Below are 18,314 nucleotides of genomic sequence, written 5' to 3'. Positions count from 1 at the left end.
CCCAAATATGATTGAATTACCTAAATATCCTCTGGATTCACCTTTATATGTGTCTTTCCCATCAAATAACTCTATCCTACATTTCACCATCATGATGCCAATAAGCATTTAACTATTCTCATTAGAAGATATTTATTTGCCACCAAAAACCATTCAGAACATCACATTTCCAACCACATTCATGAGAATTTTCTAGTTGGAATTTTTCTGCTACCAAAAGTCCAAAACCATGTTTTTTCATGGCAAAATAATATTTACCATCAAGAATGATGCTAGAATAGGTCTAATGAACTCAGAATCTTAAGGTAACATGAAAAGCACAAATCAAAACATTGGGATGGGGAATTTAAAGTCAAATAATGAACTGTTTCATTTGTATTGTCCTGGCAGCAATAAGGCTCTCATCAGTGACTCTGAGCTCACAAGTACCAAAATTGGAGTCACAGACTGCAGACCAGCAAATCCCAACCCATTACCAAGCTCGACATGTGCAACAAAGATCAATGGAAACAGAGGAAGACAGGAACAGAAGAACCCAAAAGAAACACTAATATGGCACACATTCTCTATTCACAAGAGACGACCATAGGATGGCTTGGGAACCTAAAGCATTGAACGGGACTCTGGGAAAGCTCTCCTATGCAGTGTCGATGACAACGCTTCTTCCAAGCATCACTCCCGGCCTACAAAAATTAAACATTTCCTCTGGGAAAAAAAGCTGCTATACATCTGGATGTACATGTAGACCTGCTCAAGAAGTGACTTCCCGAAATCTGCTGACATCCGGATCACCCCTGGCTTAGACTTAGAAGGTCATCGCGTCATAGCAATATGCTGGAGATCACATATACAGCAGAAATAATGGTTCTTGCAATGTTGTAGCTACCTAAAAGTTGAAATGAAACAATGTCAATGATCATATAACGACAGTCTTAACATGAGAAACTGAAATAATGGAGATTCTTTAAACATGTTCAGATGGAAAAGAAGGAATTAGTTACATGCAAGAGGTACAAATACTAACCAATCACCAGCATATTGACCAGTGATTGTTTTCTTCTTTAAGTAAAAACAATGATTGTACTTTGTTTTGCATGAGTAAGAGACAGTGACTTGTTAAATCAAACATCAAGACCAAGCCAAATTTAACCTGTGTATAAAGACAAGACGATGACAATTAACCAGCAAATTGTTTAGCCATGAAAAGCACAAAGACTGCCCCCTCGTGAGGAGAATACACCATGGGATAGCAATACTACCAAAAGTTGAACTATAATATGCTAAGATGGTAGAGAGGATTTCTGAAAGACCACATCCAATGAAATTAACTGCTTTAACACAGCAAAAGAGGTCAAAGTTGTCAAAGCTTGTCATAGGCAAACTCTTAAATACCCTATATGGAAGCCAACCATATGCATGCTAGCAGGAGCCTAGAAAAAAAAATCAATGGCCTGAAAGATTATATAGAATTATATATCACAAATAATGTCAATGGCCTTAAAGCACTCACACATGAAAAACACGGACAAAAGACCTGCCTACAAGTAAATAAAAGGATTAACTACATCCAAGAACGGACATATGCAAGGAGCAAGCCGCAAGCATGCATGACCACTGAGTAGTAGACTGAATAAATAACTTCAAAATAAGGCAAAAGTAACTTCAACCTGTGTGTCCAACAATATCTATATCAAACAAAAACTTAAGAAGAGCTTATGAATAGAGCTATGGGGCAGATGACATGTATTTGAGAGGAAAATTGATGTTAATAAGAATGGAAACTAACAGTGAAACAAGCAAATATAACTTACCTGAGCTTACAGAAGCCTGAGGTATCGGCAATGCAGGCAAAGACATCTCTGCAGATATGAAGAAACAAATCAAAGATATAAATTCCAAATCTAATTATAACCACCATTATAATGTTTGCAATTTTTTTTTTTCATTTCATGGCACAAATGCATACTGATACCTTTCAGGCACAGTATGATTCTGGCCGGCTAGTGCCTTTGCTTGTCAGACTAAGCCAAAAATTGGCTAAGCCATGTATTGGCACCTTCGGCACAGGTTGACATGACACGTGCCAATATATTTCTGGCACAGTACATTTGAGCCTGTGGCAACACAGGCCAATTGTGCGGCAAGCAATTCACTGATACAAGGTAATAACTCAAAGAATGCACTATACTTACCAGGTGCACAAAGAGATAAGGATGAAAGAGAGGAAGAGGAAGGCCATGGAGCAGCAATATTGTCACTTAAATCACAAGTAAAGCTGAAGCCAGTAACATTGTCAAATATGATATCTGCTGGCAAACTGCGAAGCAAACATCCTGCATATAGAAATTTCAAGAAATAAAATGAATGCATTACTGAAGACCATCCAGAAAATTAAAATAATTACTTTATTGCAAAAATACAGGGAAATAGAAAAGAGACCTTGTTGGCCATATGCTGCACCCATCAAGTACAATCAGACAAAAGAAAGATAAACTGCTGTTAGACATCATTCAAAGATCAAGAAAACTCATAGTAGGAAATTAAAAGGTCAATGGCTGGGAAACATACACTGAAGACTAAAGTCTTTCAAATCAACCTTGCAAAGCTCATAAATGTTTGCTGTAACTCCACCTTTCTCTAACATTGACCCAAACAATGTCGCACAATTGATGGCTTGTCTGTTTGTTATAAGCATCTGCTTCTGTATTGATGCAACATAAGTGTTCAATGCACTACAGCACGAAAGGCTGGAAGGAGCCATACCATGGCATGCTTTGATTACTGATGAAGGCTCTTCAAATTCCAATGGACAAACTATGGGAACACAAATAGCAAAGTCACAACTCAGCAGGCCAGGGACAAGATGGTTGCAATATTATATTATATTATATTATATTACATTATATATATATGTATATGTATATGAATAAATGTTTCATTAGGCATGATTGTCCATGAGTTTAACTTCAGCACTACAAGACTCAAGTCTACATTTATATTTTAGGTTGTCAAAAAAAACAATGCATAATTGTTTGTAGACTCATTGTCTTGGGCATGAAAGATTGATGCTTAACCAAACAGACAAGCCACTCCAATAGTCATTTTGCTTTTCTTCCATCAAACAGAACAAAAATATCCAAAGTTCTACATTCAGGTACCGATCCATGTTGGCATATCAACATACAGTACGCCGGCATGCATGCGGTACCAAGAAGGGAGCGGGAGGAGGGGGGGGGAAGAGGAGGAGAACATGAGGAAGAGGAGAAGAGGGGGGAAAGGAGAAGAGGAGGAAAGAGAAGGAAAAGTAATGGTATGGTGATGCGGTGGCAGGCATCAGCAGAAAGGCAGCGAGCAAGCCAGCATGAGCATGTGGCGGTGACACCCACAACTCACATCCCACATTTAAAATCTGAGGCCTAAGCTGCAGGTTATTTTATGAAAATCCTGACAATGGAATAGACCATACAAAATAGGGTGGTCCGTATTCTGGTTCACACTCAGAACAGGAAAATGCCAAACAATACGAACCAATCTGGACAAAATTGAGTCCTATGCAAATAATATGGGTTCACCACAAGGAATTCAAATGAAAACAAGTCAACTTGCAGGCTGAGAATTGAGAAACATATCAGGCCTTCACTATCAAGCTACACCTCACCTAGGACTACAACATTGAAATTTTCACTCAGACACTCCTCTAGTGATATAAATTATAAATATCAGGATTCACTAGGGACTCATGCAATGAGCTATATACACTAAAGATTCCACAGACCCTGGCGAGAATCTCATGCACTAGGCCCATATGGATGACATAAAAGTACTGTTGTAATATATGCATATTTCAAAAGTACTGTTCTTTGTTATCATTGATGCAGATTTCTTACATTGGCAATATTTGCCTGTAATATATGCATGAATAATATATACTTGTTTGAATATGTATTACAGCAGCAAAACCTGAAATTGTGTGTTCCAGTTGAATATTTATGAAAGAGGAAAGACCAGTATATAAGATGAGAAAATAAATATCAAAATCCATTAGGATAAGTGAAAAAACAAACCTTTGTTAACTTTGCAACTAGATAGAATCCGATATGCAGTGTTAGCAGCCTCTGACGAAAGCTTCCTGGATAACCAAGTATAAACCACTCCTTTACAATCATTGACAACAGTAATCCCAGCAGTACTCCCAGGTATTCTAGAACTGTCAAGCATGCTTGCTCCTCTTAGTGAGATCTGAAAAGCAGCTTCCACTATTGCAGGTTGACAAATTGGTCTGCAACACTCCTTCAGTGGATCAACTGTGCTGCATGAGTCCAGTAATTTGCTTGTGTTTACTATTTTCTCAAAAGTAACAAGATCCTTGACAGGACATGAACCACCAGTAAGATTTGATGACTTCACCGGGCAAAGAGTAGGAATAGTGCTGTTTGCCCCTCTGCTGGCCAATATGTTGATAAGATCTGAGAAGCAATAATTAGCAGTTGCTTGCTGGAGAACAAGCATGTCGGATTCACTACTATAAACACCTTGAAATATGTGCATCAAACTATTAACCTGGGGACAACAAATAACATTTCCCACTAGTGCAGCTAAAGGGGCAGAGCAGTCGGATGCTGTCTTGTCAAAGATATCTGACAGTGAAGAAAAATTAACAAGGCATCTCCCTGTCAAGACTGGTTCATAAGTGCTCGGAAAGGATGGGTACATTGGTGAGAGTGGCTCAACAGGATAAGGATTACGTGGAACAACAGCCGGAGATATCTCTATGGGATCAAATAGTCCAATAGGTGGATCAGACAGCACAAACTTGTCAGGAACATTAGGCTTGGGCTCAAATTCTGTTTTCTGTGACACCACATGTTGAGAACCCCAAAACCAAATTGCAAATATCAGAAACCGACAGATAATTTTACCTGCAATATAGTCTTTGAACCAGTCAGAAATGTAGAAGTATGGTCAATAATTTATTAAATTTATTAATGGCCAAAGAACATCATCATCCACAACATCAACAATCAAAAAAATTACATATCCACAAAATATAATATGATTTTCTTACAAACAAATGTTGCACAAGATATCAACTCTCAAGCTAAATGTAAATATTCATACCAACCTGCCTTGTGCAATGCCACATTTCATATGGTTTTCTTGACTAAATATGAAGTTGCCCAAACATATAACGATCTAGACATGTTACGTTGTGTGTACCATTTATTTTAGTGTTTCCAAGTAGTTGATCATTTATGCCAGTTGTGCTGTTGTGTCACAGTATGTTTCGGAAGGAGGATAATTGAATCCATGGCAGTTGAAAATATGGATGCATAAATATACTGTGTGCAAATAGATACAGGACGAGGAGTCCTTTCTAAGACATACACAGTACTTGATCCAGTTACAGAATCTTCTTATATCTGGTATGTGTTGTACAGTTGTATTCAGATTCATAATAAAAGTATCAAGCAACAGGTGTTTCTAGAAATTTATTACAGTAAGATTTTGTAGAAATTTATATTAAAGCAAAAATTTTATAGATGTGGCTTATGTTTTACTTTCTATAATGATGCATCACCTATAATAGTAAAGGGCTAAAGTGATGTTTCAACTTAGAGTGACCTAAGGTCCAACATAGCAAAAACCCAAGTCTAAAGAACAGGGTAACTGCAAATATATAGCAACTGCACAGCATGTCAGAAGTTAACTGTGGTATTATGATTCATAAATGTTGTTAGGATAAAACAAAATTTTGTGACGAAGGATTCATGTGAAAATAGCATTTTGATTGACTTATAAGAATCCAATGGGTATGCTATTGTTAGCTTGGACCTCAGTCAATGATTCAAATTCAACAAAGTTAATTATCCATTAGACTGGGACATGATGATTGATATCAAGCTGAGATAGCATCAAACATGGTGAGAGCTCAAGTTGGAAAACTACCGAGGCCATAAGATAAGCCACCATTAGACTAAGCCATATATGCACCATGCCATAGCCTAATTTTGGGTTATGCTGATAATTCATACTCAACAAAATTAATAAATGAATTATCCCATCGGACTAAGCCACATATGCACCATGCATTATTCTGGTGGTTTAGACTCTACAAAGTTAATAGATTAATTATCCCATCAGCCCGGAATGTTCCAGAACTCTTTCATATACAAACAATATTTTAAGTAAAACTTCTTTCTAGATATTCATTAAAGATTCAAACTAGAATAGTTTTGTATTCATGTAATCCTCCAATTGCATGTTTTTGAGATAAAAATTTTGATCCTCATAACAGACAACAAAGCATTCAAATCATAACATCTCCATGAAAAGGACAAATTTGCTGGAATAGCAAACAAGCAGAAACAACAAAAATATTGAAAATCAAGGGAACCTATTGATTGCTACGAAACATCAAAACTTTATAAACATATAAACAGAATGTAAGTCTTGTAAAAAATATCTAGCTGTGAAGTTTTTCTTTAAAGAGGAGAATTACCAATATGATGCCCCATGTCAACACTTTGATAATATAGACACCCAGTGCCACAAGTGCCCAGTCATCAATTCATGGTTGCCTTGCAGTTGAGCATATGATAAAATATCAAGATAAGGACCTGCAGCCACAGCTTGACAATACAAAGGCACAAGAAAGATTTAGCAAAGAAAGCACCTAAGATGTTTAGAAGTAATAAAACAAGAATACGGAAGCCCTATCGTTTAAAAAGCACGTACTTTGACAATCCAACCATGCAATATATACGATTTGTTCTTATGCTACATATCATTAATTATCAATAACAAGTCGAACAAGTTCATAACACCATCTATCACTAGTTATTTTCCATGTGCTAAAGCACATTATTTTTATGAAATTAGAGGAACAGACTAAATCAACTTCATTACTAGTCAATGTCATCCGTGGAAAAACTTCTCTAGAAAACCATGCAACAATCACAAAATTCACAATCCCTTCTAATGTACTAAAAGAATTCTTCTTTACATAATTTGGAGCCAGATTGACTCTAAAGACATAGATGGTAAGTAACTCCATCGAGTGGAGTAGCAAGTCCTCTGAAGTATCATATGCTGCTCAGAGAAAGCTAAAAGCACTACCAATTTAACTATAACAAGACCACATTTTCGTCAACTGTTACAAAGATCTCATCTAGTTCTTGTCAACTTTTTTGTAAGCCACCGGAGAGAAAAATAAGCAAGTGAAACCCCACCATGTTGATCTTAACTCACCCGATTGTTCCTCTTCCATGCTATAAATGATTCAACCAAATGACAATTACACCATGTACAAAATGCAAATATAACGACCGATCTCATTGATCTTCCAGTACCACCAAGAAACCATCATTTTCAATCAGATCCCCTAATAAATATGGTAAATCATGATAATCCCCTGCTGCAACAATATATTATGCTAAATATGGTTGGATTATTTTTGGTAGAGAAAAAATGATACTTTGATGGTTTATAAAAAGCAATTTCTAACACCAAAGAGAAGAAAAAAGAAGACAACCACTAAAACCAAGCATCAATCAGTAGAACAAAGCGAGAAAGGAGAAAAGAACAAAACAAACATTCCACACTACGATTAAACTCACCAGCACAATAAAGCATGCAGCTTGACGAACAAAACGCCAGAAACCACCCCAAATCAAGGGCAAGTGCGCCAAAGTGGAGGAACGGAGCATACCTTTTCTCGGATGGGACTGTGAATGTTTGACTCGGGATCACTTATTCTGCGCCTCCCTTTCACCGCGATTCAACAGTAAACTCACAATCTGAACTAGCCGGCGGCACAAAAAAGCACACAGATTGACCAAACAAACACCATAAATGCCGAAACCAAGGCGAGCGTACAAAACGGAGCAGCGGAGCACACCTTTTCTCGGATCGGAATGTGAATGTGGATTCCTGCTCCCCCGAACCCCGCCCTCGCCGTCCCACCACCCTTTCACTGTGATTCAACACTACACTCGCAATCTGAGCTCACCCGCACGATAAACCACACAACTCGACCAGCAAAACACCAGAAATCCCGAAGTAGAGCAGATTTCAAACTCACCGGTACAATCAAGCGCACAGCTTGGCCAACAAAACACCAGAAACCGCCCCGAATCAAGGGCAAGCACAGCAAAGTGGAGCGGCGGAGCACACCTTTTCCCGGATCGGAATGTGAATGCGGATTCGGAATCGCTTCTCCCCGAACTCCACCGTCTCTTTCCCCACCTCCCTTTCCACGGATACTTTCCCCTTTTTCCAGATTCCGTGTTCCTTCTCCGCGTTCTCCCAAACTTTTCCTCCTCCCCTCTTCTCCAAAGCGCTCTCTCCCTCTCTCTCTCTCTCTTCGGAAGTGGGTTTTCCTTTATAATACGAATAAAGTAGCGGATGCGAAAGGGTAGTCTATTTTGGCTGTTCGAGTCGTCGCCACGGAGCCAAATTCCCCAAAATACCCTTCCGGGTTATCTGGGCCGAGCCCACTAATAAAGAAGGCCCATATGCTATCCTTTATGTTTTCTTTAGGTCATTACATCTCAAGTACGAGGGGTTGTGAGATACTAAATTTGTAATCTAAGATGCATTTTCCAAATAATTAATATATTTTAATATTTCATTGTTATTTTTATTATGTGAGTTGTATCAATCGTTGGCACCTTAACACAAAAGAATTATCGATCTAATTTGTTTCAACTTTTTTTATCACGTATTATACAATGATAAGATTGCTCCGTTACAACCCGAGGAATCGAATGATAGATTGAATTTTTTTTTTTAATTACATATATTAATCCTCTCATCGTTAACTAGATTTATTTTTATTTATTTAGTGGTTAATCATATAATTGAAGCATATTAGTAATTTTTACTGATGTTAATTTTACGGCCAAAGCAGCTCATCACAATATGTGTTTTAATATAATACTTATGTATCAAAAGAATTTTCGTAAATTAGGGTCAACAGGAAAAATTCTGATCAATTATATTAGTCTTTATACAAATTCTGATAGCTTGTGTTTTTGGCATTAAGGCTGCAAATAATTAAACAAGTCATTTGTTTTTTTTTTCTTTTTTTATTTCATGATTTCGTCTTCTCTTTCTATTTCTTATATATTATAAATAGTTCTATATATTATCTTCGTCTTCATGTTATAATCATCGCTTAGTTAATCATCATGTTATACGATATTAGTTCTAGAATAATAAGTTATCTAGTAAACAAAAAAATTATTTATTTTAATAAAAATATAATTAAACTAAAAAAATCTTAATTCTCCCGATTAAGCTATGAGCTTTCTGATTAAGATTCTCGGGCAAAAAAAAACTTGTATATACAATAGGAAGGATATTTACTCAGTAGTTAATGATAGCATGAAGCAACCACACAAAACTTGAAGAGTTGCATTCACAAAATTGGTGATGTTATTTATAGACCCAAAATGTCATTAAGAAGTTGGCCTAATGTTGTTAGTGAGCTATATTTAATGAGAGAGAGAGAGAGAGAGAGAGAGAGAGAGAGCTTTGTGGCATGGCTCCAGCAGAAGATAAAGAAAACAATATTCATTCAAGGTCTTTTGTGGGTATCAGAGAGAAAGAGAAGACAGTGTTCATTCAATGTCTTTTGTGGACCTCAGAGAGAGAGAGAGAGAGAGAGAGAGAGAGAGAGTAAATTTCCAGAGGTGGGTTGGTCACATTATTGAGGCTTACTCGACATCAATGATGTTCGTGTTCGATCACAGCACTGCATCCATTGGAGTAAGGTGAAGAAAGCAACATGTTGTTGCAGAAAAATCATCAAGAGTGGGTGTACCACAAAGCCATAGAATATGTCTGGGTTTGGACTCTCCTGAGTGCTTTTGTAACCATTATGATGCATTTTGTACCTTTGTGTTGCAGATGCTGGCTCAGCACAGGTGATTGATTGTTTCTAGTATTTCTTTTAAGGATTTGGGAATTCCATACTATTATCATAGTTCATGTTCTCTACTAATCCTAACATTGTCTGATGATATAAATAAAAAAAAATTGTAAATGGTAAAGACAAGATTCGATTTCATCATTTTTATTTATATCGACAATAAGTCTTTATCAATTCATACCTAACTCCTTCAAAGCTAATAGTCAATATAGGAGGAGGAGAAGAAATATCAAAATTGAATATCTTTTTTAATGAATTGGTGTTGATTGAAATTTAGTTTGATATCAAAGCAAAAAAAAATGCTCCATAATTTTTATTAATATATGAAAAAAAATCAAAATTTATGATATATGGATAGCGCATCAAAAATTGAATCTCAATGTTTTGTTGCAACCTATCTTTATTTTTCAGTAATTTTACATTTTATTTATATCTATCTTTCTAAGTTAAATTACTTTCATCATATTAAATTATATATATTTTTTTAATATACTCAAACCTATAATTTATTAATTGGGGGTTTACAATTTGATATACCGTATCAATATCACATCAATCTACACCAATGTATCGACACTCATTATATCGATAGTTATCGAGTTAAAAAAAATTAAATTAAAATTTTACTTGTCACATAATTATGTTATATATATATATATATATATATATATATATATATATATATATATATATATATATATATATCTGATTTATCTTGATCTGTATATCTATACTATTAGTACTAAACTGTATCTTTCTTTGATATTGCAAACTTTACTTTAAATTGTATAACAGATCGCTCAACAAATATTACACTAGTTTGCAGTTGCTTGGATAGAAAACTCCGATTGTGTGTTGGCCGCTAAGTGTTCTTCTCACCTTCTCCATCCTCGGGATACGCCCTCCAAAGAAGGAATGCTATCACGTGAAGTGGTGCTTCAACATGCATCCCGTGTCTGTCCACGGATAGCGAGACAGATCGCCATCTCCCCAACACACCACAGGCCTGGCGGAGCTGCACGGCGAAGGTGTCACCAACATGGTGTGCTGGGTGGAGAAGCTTCAATGAACGGAATGATGGTCGAACACCTGGCGTGCAGCTTTCGGCCTGCCTCGCCTAATCATGTAGTGTATGTACCCTTTCTCCCTCCATTGCTTCCGATCACCCTCCTCATTATTTTGGTTAGGTGGCGAGTAGAATTTGTGTCATAGCAATGCTGTTGATACAAGTGTATAATTTGTGCATTTTCTAACCTATTGACTTGTAATATAGACTCGATAAATTAATTATCCCGTAAAACTTGAACAATAACAATCATATATTTGACAAGATGAGAGATTCAAGTAGAAAAAAAAATTATTTATAGATAGGATTAGATGACACATCATGGTATAGAATTATCATAGAAAAAAAATATTTATAGATGTGATGTGTCTATAGAATTATCATTGGGCTAAGTTGTATATGCATCATGTTGTATTAGATTCTTATGATATGCTGATCCATGTCAAAATCTTGCATCAAAAGAGAGATGACTTAATTTTTTCAAAAATATTTTGAAAAATTAATTTAAGCTCAATAAAGTTAATGAGATAGTTGAACCATCTATTCTAGTGTAATTTATTCGAATATAATGAATCAGATAAATTTTCTTGTTCCTTGGTTGATCAATTCGTTGGATAGGAAAATAAGAGAGAGAAGCTAATAGGAATTTGCAATATCATAAGCAAGCAATGATAGATTGATATATAGCTACAGCTCTTCATTGTAATCTGATATGGGTGAGTTAGGTTTGATACAATAAGTGCTATGCATTGAATCATTCTATTATTACTGGAAATGGATCAAGGAGATTGAGTGGGTTACAATTCATGAGGGACTAAAAGATGAGTTGATGTCTTCCAACAACCACAATTAGCATGGTTCTTGAACATGATGACAACAGTAGCAACAACAGTTGATGACATCTCCAGTGCAGCAGCTTCAGCAAAAGTGATAATAGAATTAGATTGCAAAAAGGGATTGATTTTTTATACTCAGAAACGGCTGATTGAACAGCTTAAGAAACTCAAAATACTTGTCCTAAAAATTCAGAATGATATTATGACACTAGTCATGAAATGTTAAATAAACACTCTCTTAAACTAGTCATATCTGGCAGTGTTTTGATAACATAAAAGGGTGTGATTAACTTTATGAAGAGCATATCTAAACAACAGTTCATTAGGGGTGAGTCATGAACAGATCAGTCTTCTTGACAGTGGGGTATTGTATACTACTTTAGATTTTGACTTGTGTTTTGACCTGTGTCAACAATATAAACAATTTCACTTGGGGGGGGGGAGGTCACATGTAATTTAAATTAGGTCATAGGCAATAGCACCTCAACCAGGTACTTCCACAGCACATAAAAGCACAACCAACTTCAGAACTTTTGATTGACTGCTGAAAAATTATATTATAAACAGTGTAACCTACACCTGAAAGAAGTATCATCAACTCATTGAAGAAGATGTGTGCTTCGGTAAAAGAGTATCTGATATTACAATATTATGACAACACCATGCTGTTCTAGATCAGCGACATTCAAAAAATTTAGACCGAAATTGATCGTCGTTTATACTAGCAATGTAGATCATAAGAGACAAACCAGGTACCGCTGATGTAGTCCATGCTTCACATGCATACTATAGAAAAGGATGGTTTCGGACAACCTTTTCTTGCCAACAAATTGTACTGATTGAACAAAGTTATTGTCCTCATATTGGCTTTGTCAATACTCCAAAAGTAATCTCAGGTGACAGATTTACAAGGCTTTTCAGACAAGTTTGAGTGACCTCCTTTTTGGCTGAAAAAGTAAAAGAGAGAAATGAGTAAATAATTTTTAATAGCAGTACTACACTTTGTGATAAAAAGATGTTCCCCAACTAAATCATAGTTCTGTCACTATAGTTGCCTGAGAGTGACGTTACTCTCATTCATCTACATTAGAAAAAAAAAAAAAATTTGTGCACCCGGTAGTTACTTGCAGACCTTCTTAACATGCAGATGCAAACTTAAATGCCAAAACAAAGGTTACAACTAGTAATTATTAGAGATAACTAAAACAAGGTACTCCAGGATTGGCAGGCCTAAACTATTGACAGAACTATGAACAGTCTGTTCAAGAACAGACTAAAAACTATAGCTGTCATAAAAAATATAATAGCTGCTTGGCTCTACCTTATCAAATATACTATACTAGTTTATGCAGATGTTGGTTACACGTAACAAACTGCCAATACTTATTTAACTCAGTGGCTACCATTCATGTTGCTAGCAGTAATAATCAATTATGAGTTGTCACCCAAAAAATGAAAAGCAAACTTCCATCTTTTTACTGAATTTGATGCTTCTCAAGTACAGGCAAGGTGCTGAATATTCCAATATGCTCATGTCAGTACTGAAGTAAAATTAATTATATAAGTTCTTACAAACAAACAGCCAATATATCATATTGTCTAAAGACAGGGAGGTAAGAACCATATCCCCGCAAGAGACACCTTGGTAAATTGCTTCCAGTTTCATGGAGGATCTAAATAAGGACTGATACAGTAACCACATACCAGAAAATTTTTAACATGTTTACCCGATGGTTAGCGGAATGTCATGGTATCTACCGTTATAACATGTAGTTAAAGGGCAAATTTTGCCTCACAGTGTCAGTGAATCATTTCAATGGAAAGAACTGAGATATCATCGATTTCACCCTTTTCCATGACAAGTGATCCAGGTGCAACTCTTACATAAATTTGATACTATACTAACAGCTGAATGAAATGAACTAATATATCCTTATGAAATAAATATGCTGCTTTTTCTCTTTTCTGTTTCAGTTAAAAATTCTTCAGTGGCAACAAACGTTGAAGAAGAGTTTGAATTGGCAAAAAACTACAGGTAGTAATCATTCCTTTGAGAGTCCTCCATATTGGATTCTTTTCTAACATATAAATATGCCTGTTTTTAATGGGGACATTCCGGATTTAAAATATATCCATTGTAATATACTACTGATTCATATTGTTCTTTTACTATGATTTTAATTCTAGTGTGATTTGGGTAGGTCCACAAAATATTTAAGGAACCAACCCACGTCAGGCTGGGTTGGAGAATTTGTAATCCACTGAAATTGTTCTAGGTGCCTTTCTGTTCTACAATATTTTCTCCTTTCTTTTCAGAGAACATAATACTTAATGAGACACAGAATCCACTCATCTTTTTTCAAAATGTCCACAACCTACTACCTAAAGGCTATGGCTACCCATGGCCAAAGCCAATGACGTTGATCATTAGGATATTTATCAAATGGTCTCTTATTGCATTGCCTTATAGCTTGGAAATTTTCCTCTTTCTTGAACAATACAGAAAAAGAAAATAAAAAATAAAACAGTATCAAATAACTCCAGACTCTCTGAAGTGTTGTTTATATTAAATAAACACAATAAGCTTGCAGTAACGATAACAAACTACACAAAATTATGAATAAAAATTTAATCCTACAGTAGAACAAAGTATTATTTCATCATAAACCATTAAGATCCATTTAATCTAACCAATTTATAAAACCAAAATAAACAGATGCATCATAATGGGTATAATGACAATTCCTCACATGCCTACTAAAAATTTCTCATACATGCTTTATATTAGAAACCTTCCATTAGATATTTACTGAAGGAGCTTCCTTCGAGAAACTTACATGAGTCAGAATAAATAAGAGCAACACTCATTTTGAAACTTACTCTGTAACCAGCTTAGCTAACCACAACAGATAGACGGAGATTAATTTCCAATGGAGATGTTTATCTTTTTGCTCCATTGTATAGTTTTGAAGGGGTTGGGACTTTACGTCTTTGTCGTCGTCATCATTGTTGTTGTTGTTATACAGTTTTGGAGGGCTTTTTAAAAAATAACAAACTTGCCAAATTGGACTACCATGGCATCTTAACACAGTGGACATAAATCCCTCTCACAATTACACAAGAAGTGTTGCCGCTAATCCCTAGAAGAATTTTTCACATTGGTCTTTTGTTTTTATGCTCCTTCTCTTTTCCATAATAAGTGACTGATTGAGGAATTAATACCACGAGAAAGGAAAAAAAAAAAAAAAAACATAAACACAATTTTCATTTTACTTCAAATTAAGTGGACATGTACTCACAAATTTTTTGTCGACGTCTTTTAAGAACTTCTCAGGAAAATCCATATATTCAGCACAGTCCTTCCTTACATCAGAGGCCAGATCTTCCAGTCCAACCTTTTCAAGATTCCTAATTAAAATGGTCAGTGTCAACTTATCAGGACTGCAGCCCAATTCCTTCATGGATTTGTATACATCCATTGCTTTCTCCACCATATCAACTTGCAAAAAGACTCCTATCATTTCAGTGTAGGCTCGAGTGTCAGGTTGCAATCCCTCTTTCTGTAACTCAGAGAATAGTTCTTCAGCAAGTCCAATCAGCTTGTTCTTTCCCAACATGAATATCATATCACTATATAGTGACAGCTCTGGTTTATACCACACCTCCTTTCGAATAAATGCAAAAACCTGTAATCCTGACCTCATATCAAAGAGTAGAATGCATGAAAGAAAGAAAAATGAAAAGTCTGGGTATTTATAAACAAATAAACCAATTGATGGGATGCATCAATAACAATGAGATAAACAACAACAATCTTAAAAGCAGTCCAACCTGTCAAAGAATTATAGATGTTATTAGCTGCAGCAATTCAAAGACTATATAGCTACTCCAGATTTATAACAACATAACCACTGATATTGCCCTAATCAGAGCTCAAAAGCGGGAAAAGGAACTTGATTACAATGATTCTCTTAGGTGTTTGGGTTTCTTTAGAGTGAAAAATGAAGTTGAAAGCGCAGAGATGCCGTCATTAGATTGTAGCGAACAGCTTTAGATGCTCTAAATGTGAAAAAAAGGTAAGTTCTTTTCCAGTTAAGCATGAATATGCCAGAACACGGGTCAGATGTAGCCCATAAACCAAAGCTTTTGAGAGAATTAAAGCATCGGACGAACACCTGTAGGGCAAGTTGCCATTCGTTCTGCCGCCGGAGCTCCGCGAGCACCGCAATCTGATCGGCCTTCAGGAGCCTCCCGACGCGAGCATCGAGGACGCCTTCGATCCGGCGAGACGAGGAGGAGGAATTGGCGAGCTTGAGGGCCTGGACGGCCTGGATCGCCTCCGTGGACATCACTCTCCCTCTCCACAGCGGCTTCCTCTCGCCCCGCAGCCCACAGCGGATCCTTGAAGGCCCTCGAAGGCTCGTAGGGCTTCCTCTTTCCAAAGCCAGTAGCGGTCGTAGATTCCGGAACTGGAGGGCAGAGCCCGTCGACGAGGACGCCATGGACGACGAAGACTACGCACGAACAGCGTTCGAGGAAATGTCGCATAGGCCGTCGGAGCCGATGTCCAAATAAAGTAGGGTGTCTTTACACGCGGTTCGGATTTTGTGACGTGGAATATTCAACCAAATGCTCTCAGCATCTTATATGTATATATATATGTATATATATACATATATATATACATATATATATATATACATATATATATATATATATACATATATATATATACATATACATATATATACATACATATATACATATACATATGTATATGTATATGTATATATATGTATATACATGTATATGTATATACATGTATATATATATACACATGCATGTATGTGTATATATATACATATATGTATCTACATATATATATATATATATGTATATATATATATATATACATGTATATATATATGTATATAAATATATATATATGGATATAAATATATATAAATAAATATATATATGTATATAAATATATATATATATATATATATATATATATATATGTGTGTGTGTGTGTGTGTGAGTGTGTGTGTGTGTGTATGTATGCATATATATATATATATGTATGCATATATATATATATGTGTGTATATATATATATATACATATATATATATATATACACATATATATATATACACACATATATATATATATATACATATATATATATATATATACACATATATATATATATGTATATATATATATATACACACACACATATATATATATATATATATATATACACAAATATAATTTTTAAAATATTTTAATATAATTATATTATACCTTAAAAAAGATTTAAAAATTCATGAACATCATATTTAATATTCAACTATTTTAATTATATTCAACGTGACAATATTCTTTATGTCATCTTTTTCATTTTTTACCCCTGATGTAGATGTTTATACTAATCAATCAACAGCAATTGGATATAGAAGAATTCATAATAATTAGAGCTAATTATATATTATCTCTTTAGTTATCTTTAGTATTTGAATCTGTATACTTTCAAAAATTATATTAGGATTATTATAATATTTTTTTTCTTAAGTCATCAATTTTATCGTTGAAAATATTGTATAATTTATCATTAAATATATGATGATTTTGTCTCATTTCGGTTTACAATTGATCATGTGCGACCTTTTCGTCAATAAAATTGATAACAGGAGAAAACATAAGAATAATATAGGGATCTCAATGTAACTTTTGAATATATAAAAATTAAAATATTAAAATTAATTAGTTATAATAAATAAATAAATATGTAATTAGTCTCAATAATCAAAGTGAAACATTAATGATGGATGGATAAGACAAAAATGTGCAAACCAGATTCACAATGTCAGCACAAATGGAAACTTAATATTCTTTAAATTATAAAATAATAAAAAATATATGATCCATATTGGCATATGATTAATGATTCCGACTATAAAAAGCAGCCTCTAATACTCGTGTTTTTTCTTTCTTTGTGTTCTAACTCTCTCCACATGAGTCTTCTATCGATTTACAGCTATTAGTACAATTAACTTTGCATTTGAAAAAGATCACACTGTATCCTGCAGCAGTTTAATAAGATAAAAATAACACATTGCATGTCGAAATTAATATAGAGATCTCGTTTAATTCTGCCAGAGTACTACAAAATTTGCCCAAGTGTTAAGTCTGACTTGTATAAACATAACTGCCTAAAATATTAAAGAAAGGGTAATTTTGGAATAAAACCTTTTTATTTTGAGAGAATTCCTAATTATTTTTTTCAAAATTCTTCTAAAATACCTTTTTTTGTTTTAATATAATATTACTTATCTCCTGTATTTATCCCGTCGATTGTCACCTCTATCCCATTGCCTTTGCTTTCAACTTCGTTCCATTGTTCTCACCCTATCACCCATCATTATTGTTATCATCTTAGCATAGAAGACTATAAGACTCGATCTTCACTTTTTTA

The 18,314-nt window shown here is 34.9% G+C and overlaps 2 protein-coding genes across 9 annotated transcripts; both read right to left on the bottom strand.

The window, feature by feature from the left end:
- Positions 1-345: 345 nt before the first annotated feature.
- On the bottom strand, positions 346-8,356 carry LOC103994731 (uncharacterized GPI-anchored protein At1g61900). Of its 8 annotated transcripts, XM_009415156.3 has the most exons (10): positions 8,081-8,355; positions 7,898-7,985; positions 7,709-7,796; positions 6,500-6,629; positions 4,065-4,919; positions 2,569-2,814; positions 2,440-2,454; positions 2,193-2,333; positions 1,812-1,859; positions 346-886 (listed from the first exon to the last, which is right to left on the bottom strand). In XM_009415156.3, the coding sequence occupies exons 4-10, from the start codon at positions 6,513-6,515 to the stop codon at positions 822-824; spliced, it is 1,386 nt and encodes a 461-aa protein (XP_009413431.2). In that variant the 5' UTR covers positions 6,516-6,629; positions 7,709-7,796; positions 7,898-7,985; positions 8,081-8,355; the 3' UTR covers positions 346-821. The 8 variants fall into 8 exon arrangements, with proteins under 8 accessions (XP_009413431.2, XP_009413428.2, XP_018686512.2 ...); XM_009415153.3 differs by having other exon boundaries at positions 7,898-8,355; XM_018830967.2 differs by having other exon boundaries at positions 6,500-6,617; positions 7,898-8,355.
- Positions 8,357-12,413: 4,057 nt separating this feature from the next.
- LOC135619490 (pentatricopeptide repeat-containing protein At1g62350-like) lies at positions 12,414-16,439 on the bottom strand. Its single transcript, XM_065121561.1, has 3 exons — positions 16,009-16,439; positions 15,133-15,519; positions 12,414-12,780 (listed from the first exon to the last, which is right to left on the bottom strand). The coding sequence occupies exons 1-3, from the start codon at positions 16,333-16,335 to the stop codon at positions 12,751-12,753; spliced, it is 744 nt and encodes a 247-aa protein (XP_064977633.1). The 5' UTR covers positions 16,336-16,439; the 3' UTR covers positions 12,414-12,750.
- Positions 16,440-18,314: the final 1,875 nt, after the last annotated feature.

This window comes from Musa acuminata, chromosome BXJ2-8, assembly GCF_036884655.1.
Source record: "Musa acuminata AAA Group cultivar baxijiao chromosome BXJ2-8, Cavendish_Baxijiao_AAA, whole genome shotgun sequence".
Lineage (NCBI taxonomy): Eukaryota > Viridiplantae > Streptophyta > Magnoliopsida > Zingiberales > Musaceae > Musa > Musa acuminata.
This window is presented reverse-complemented; position numbering and strand designations above follow the sequence as displayed.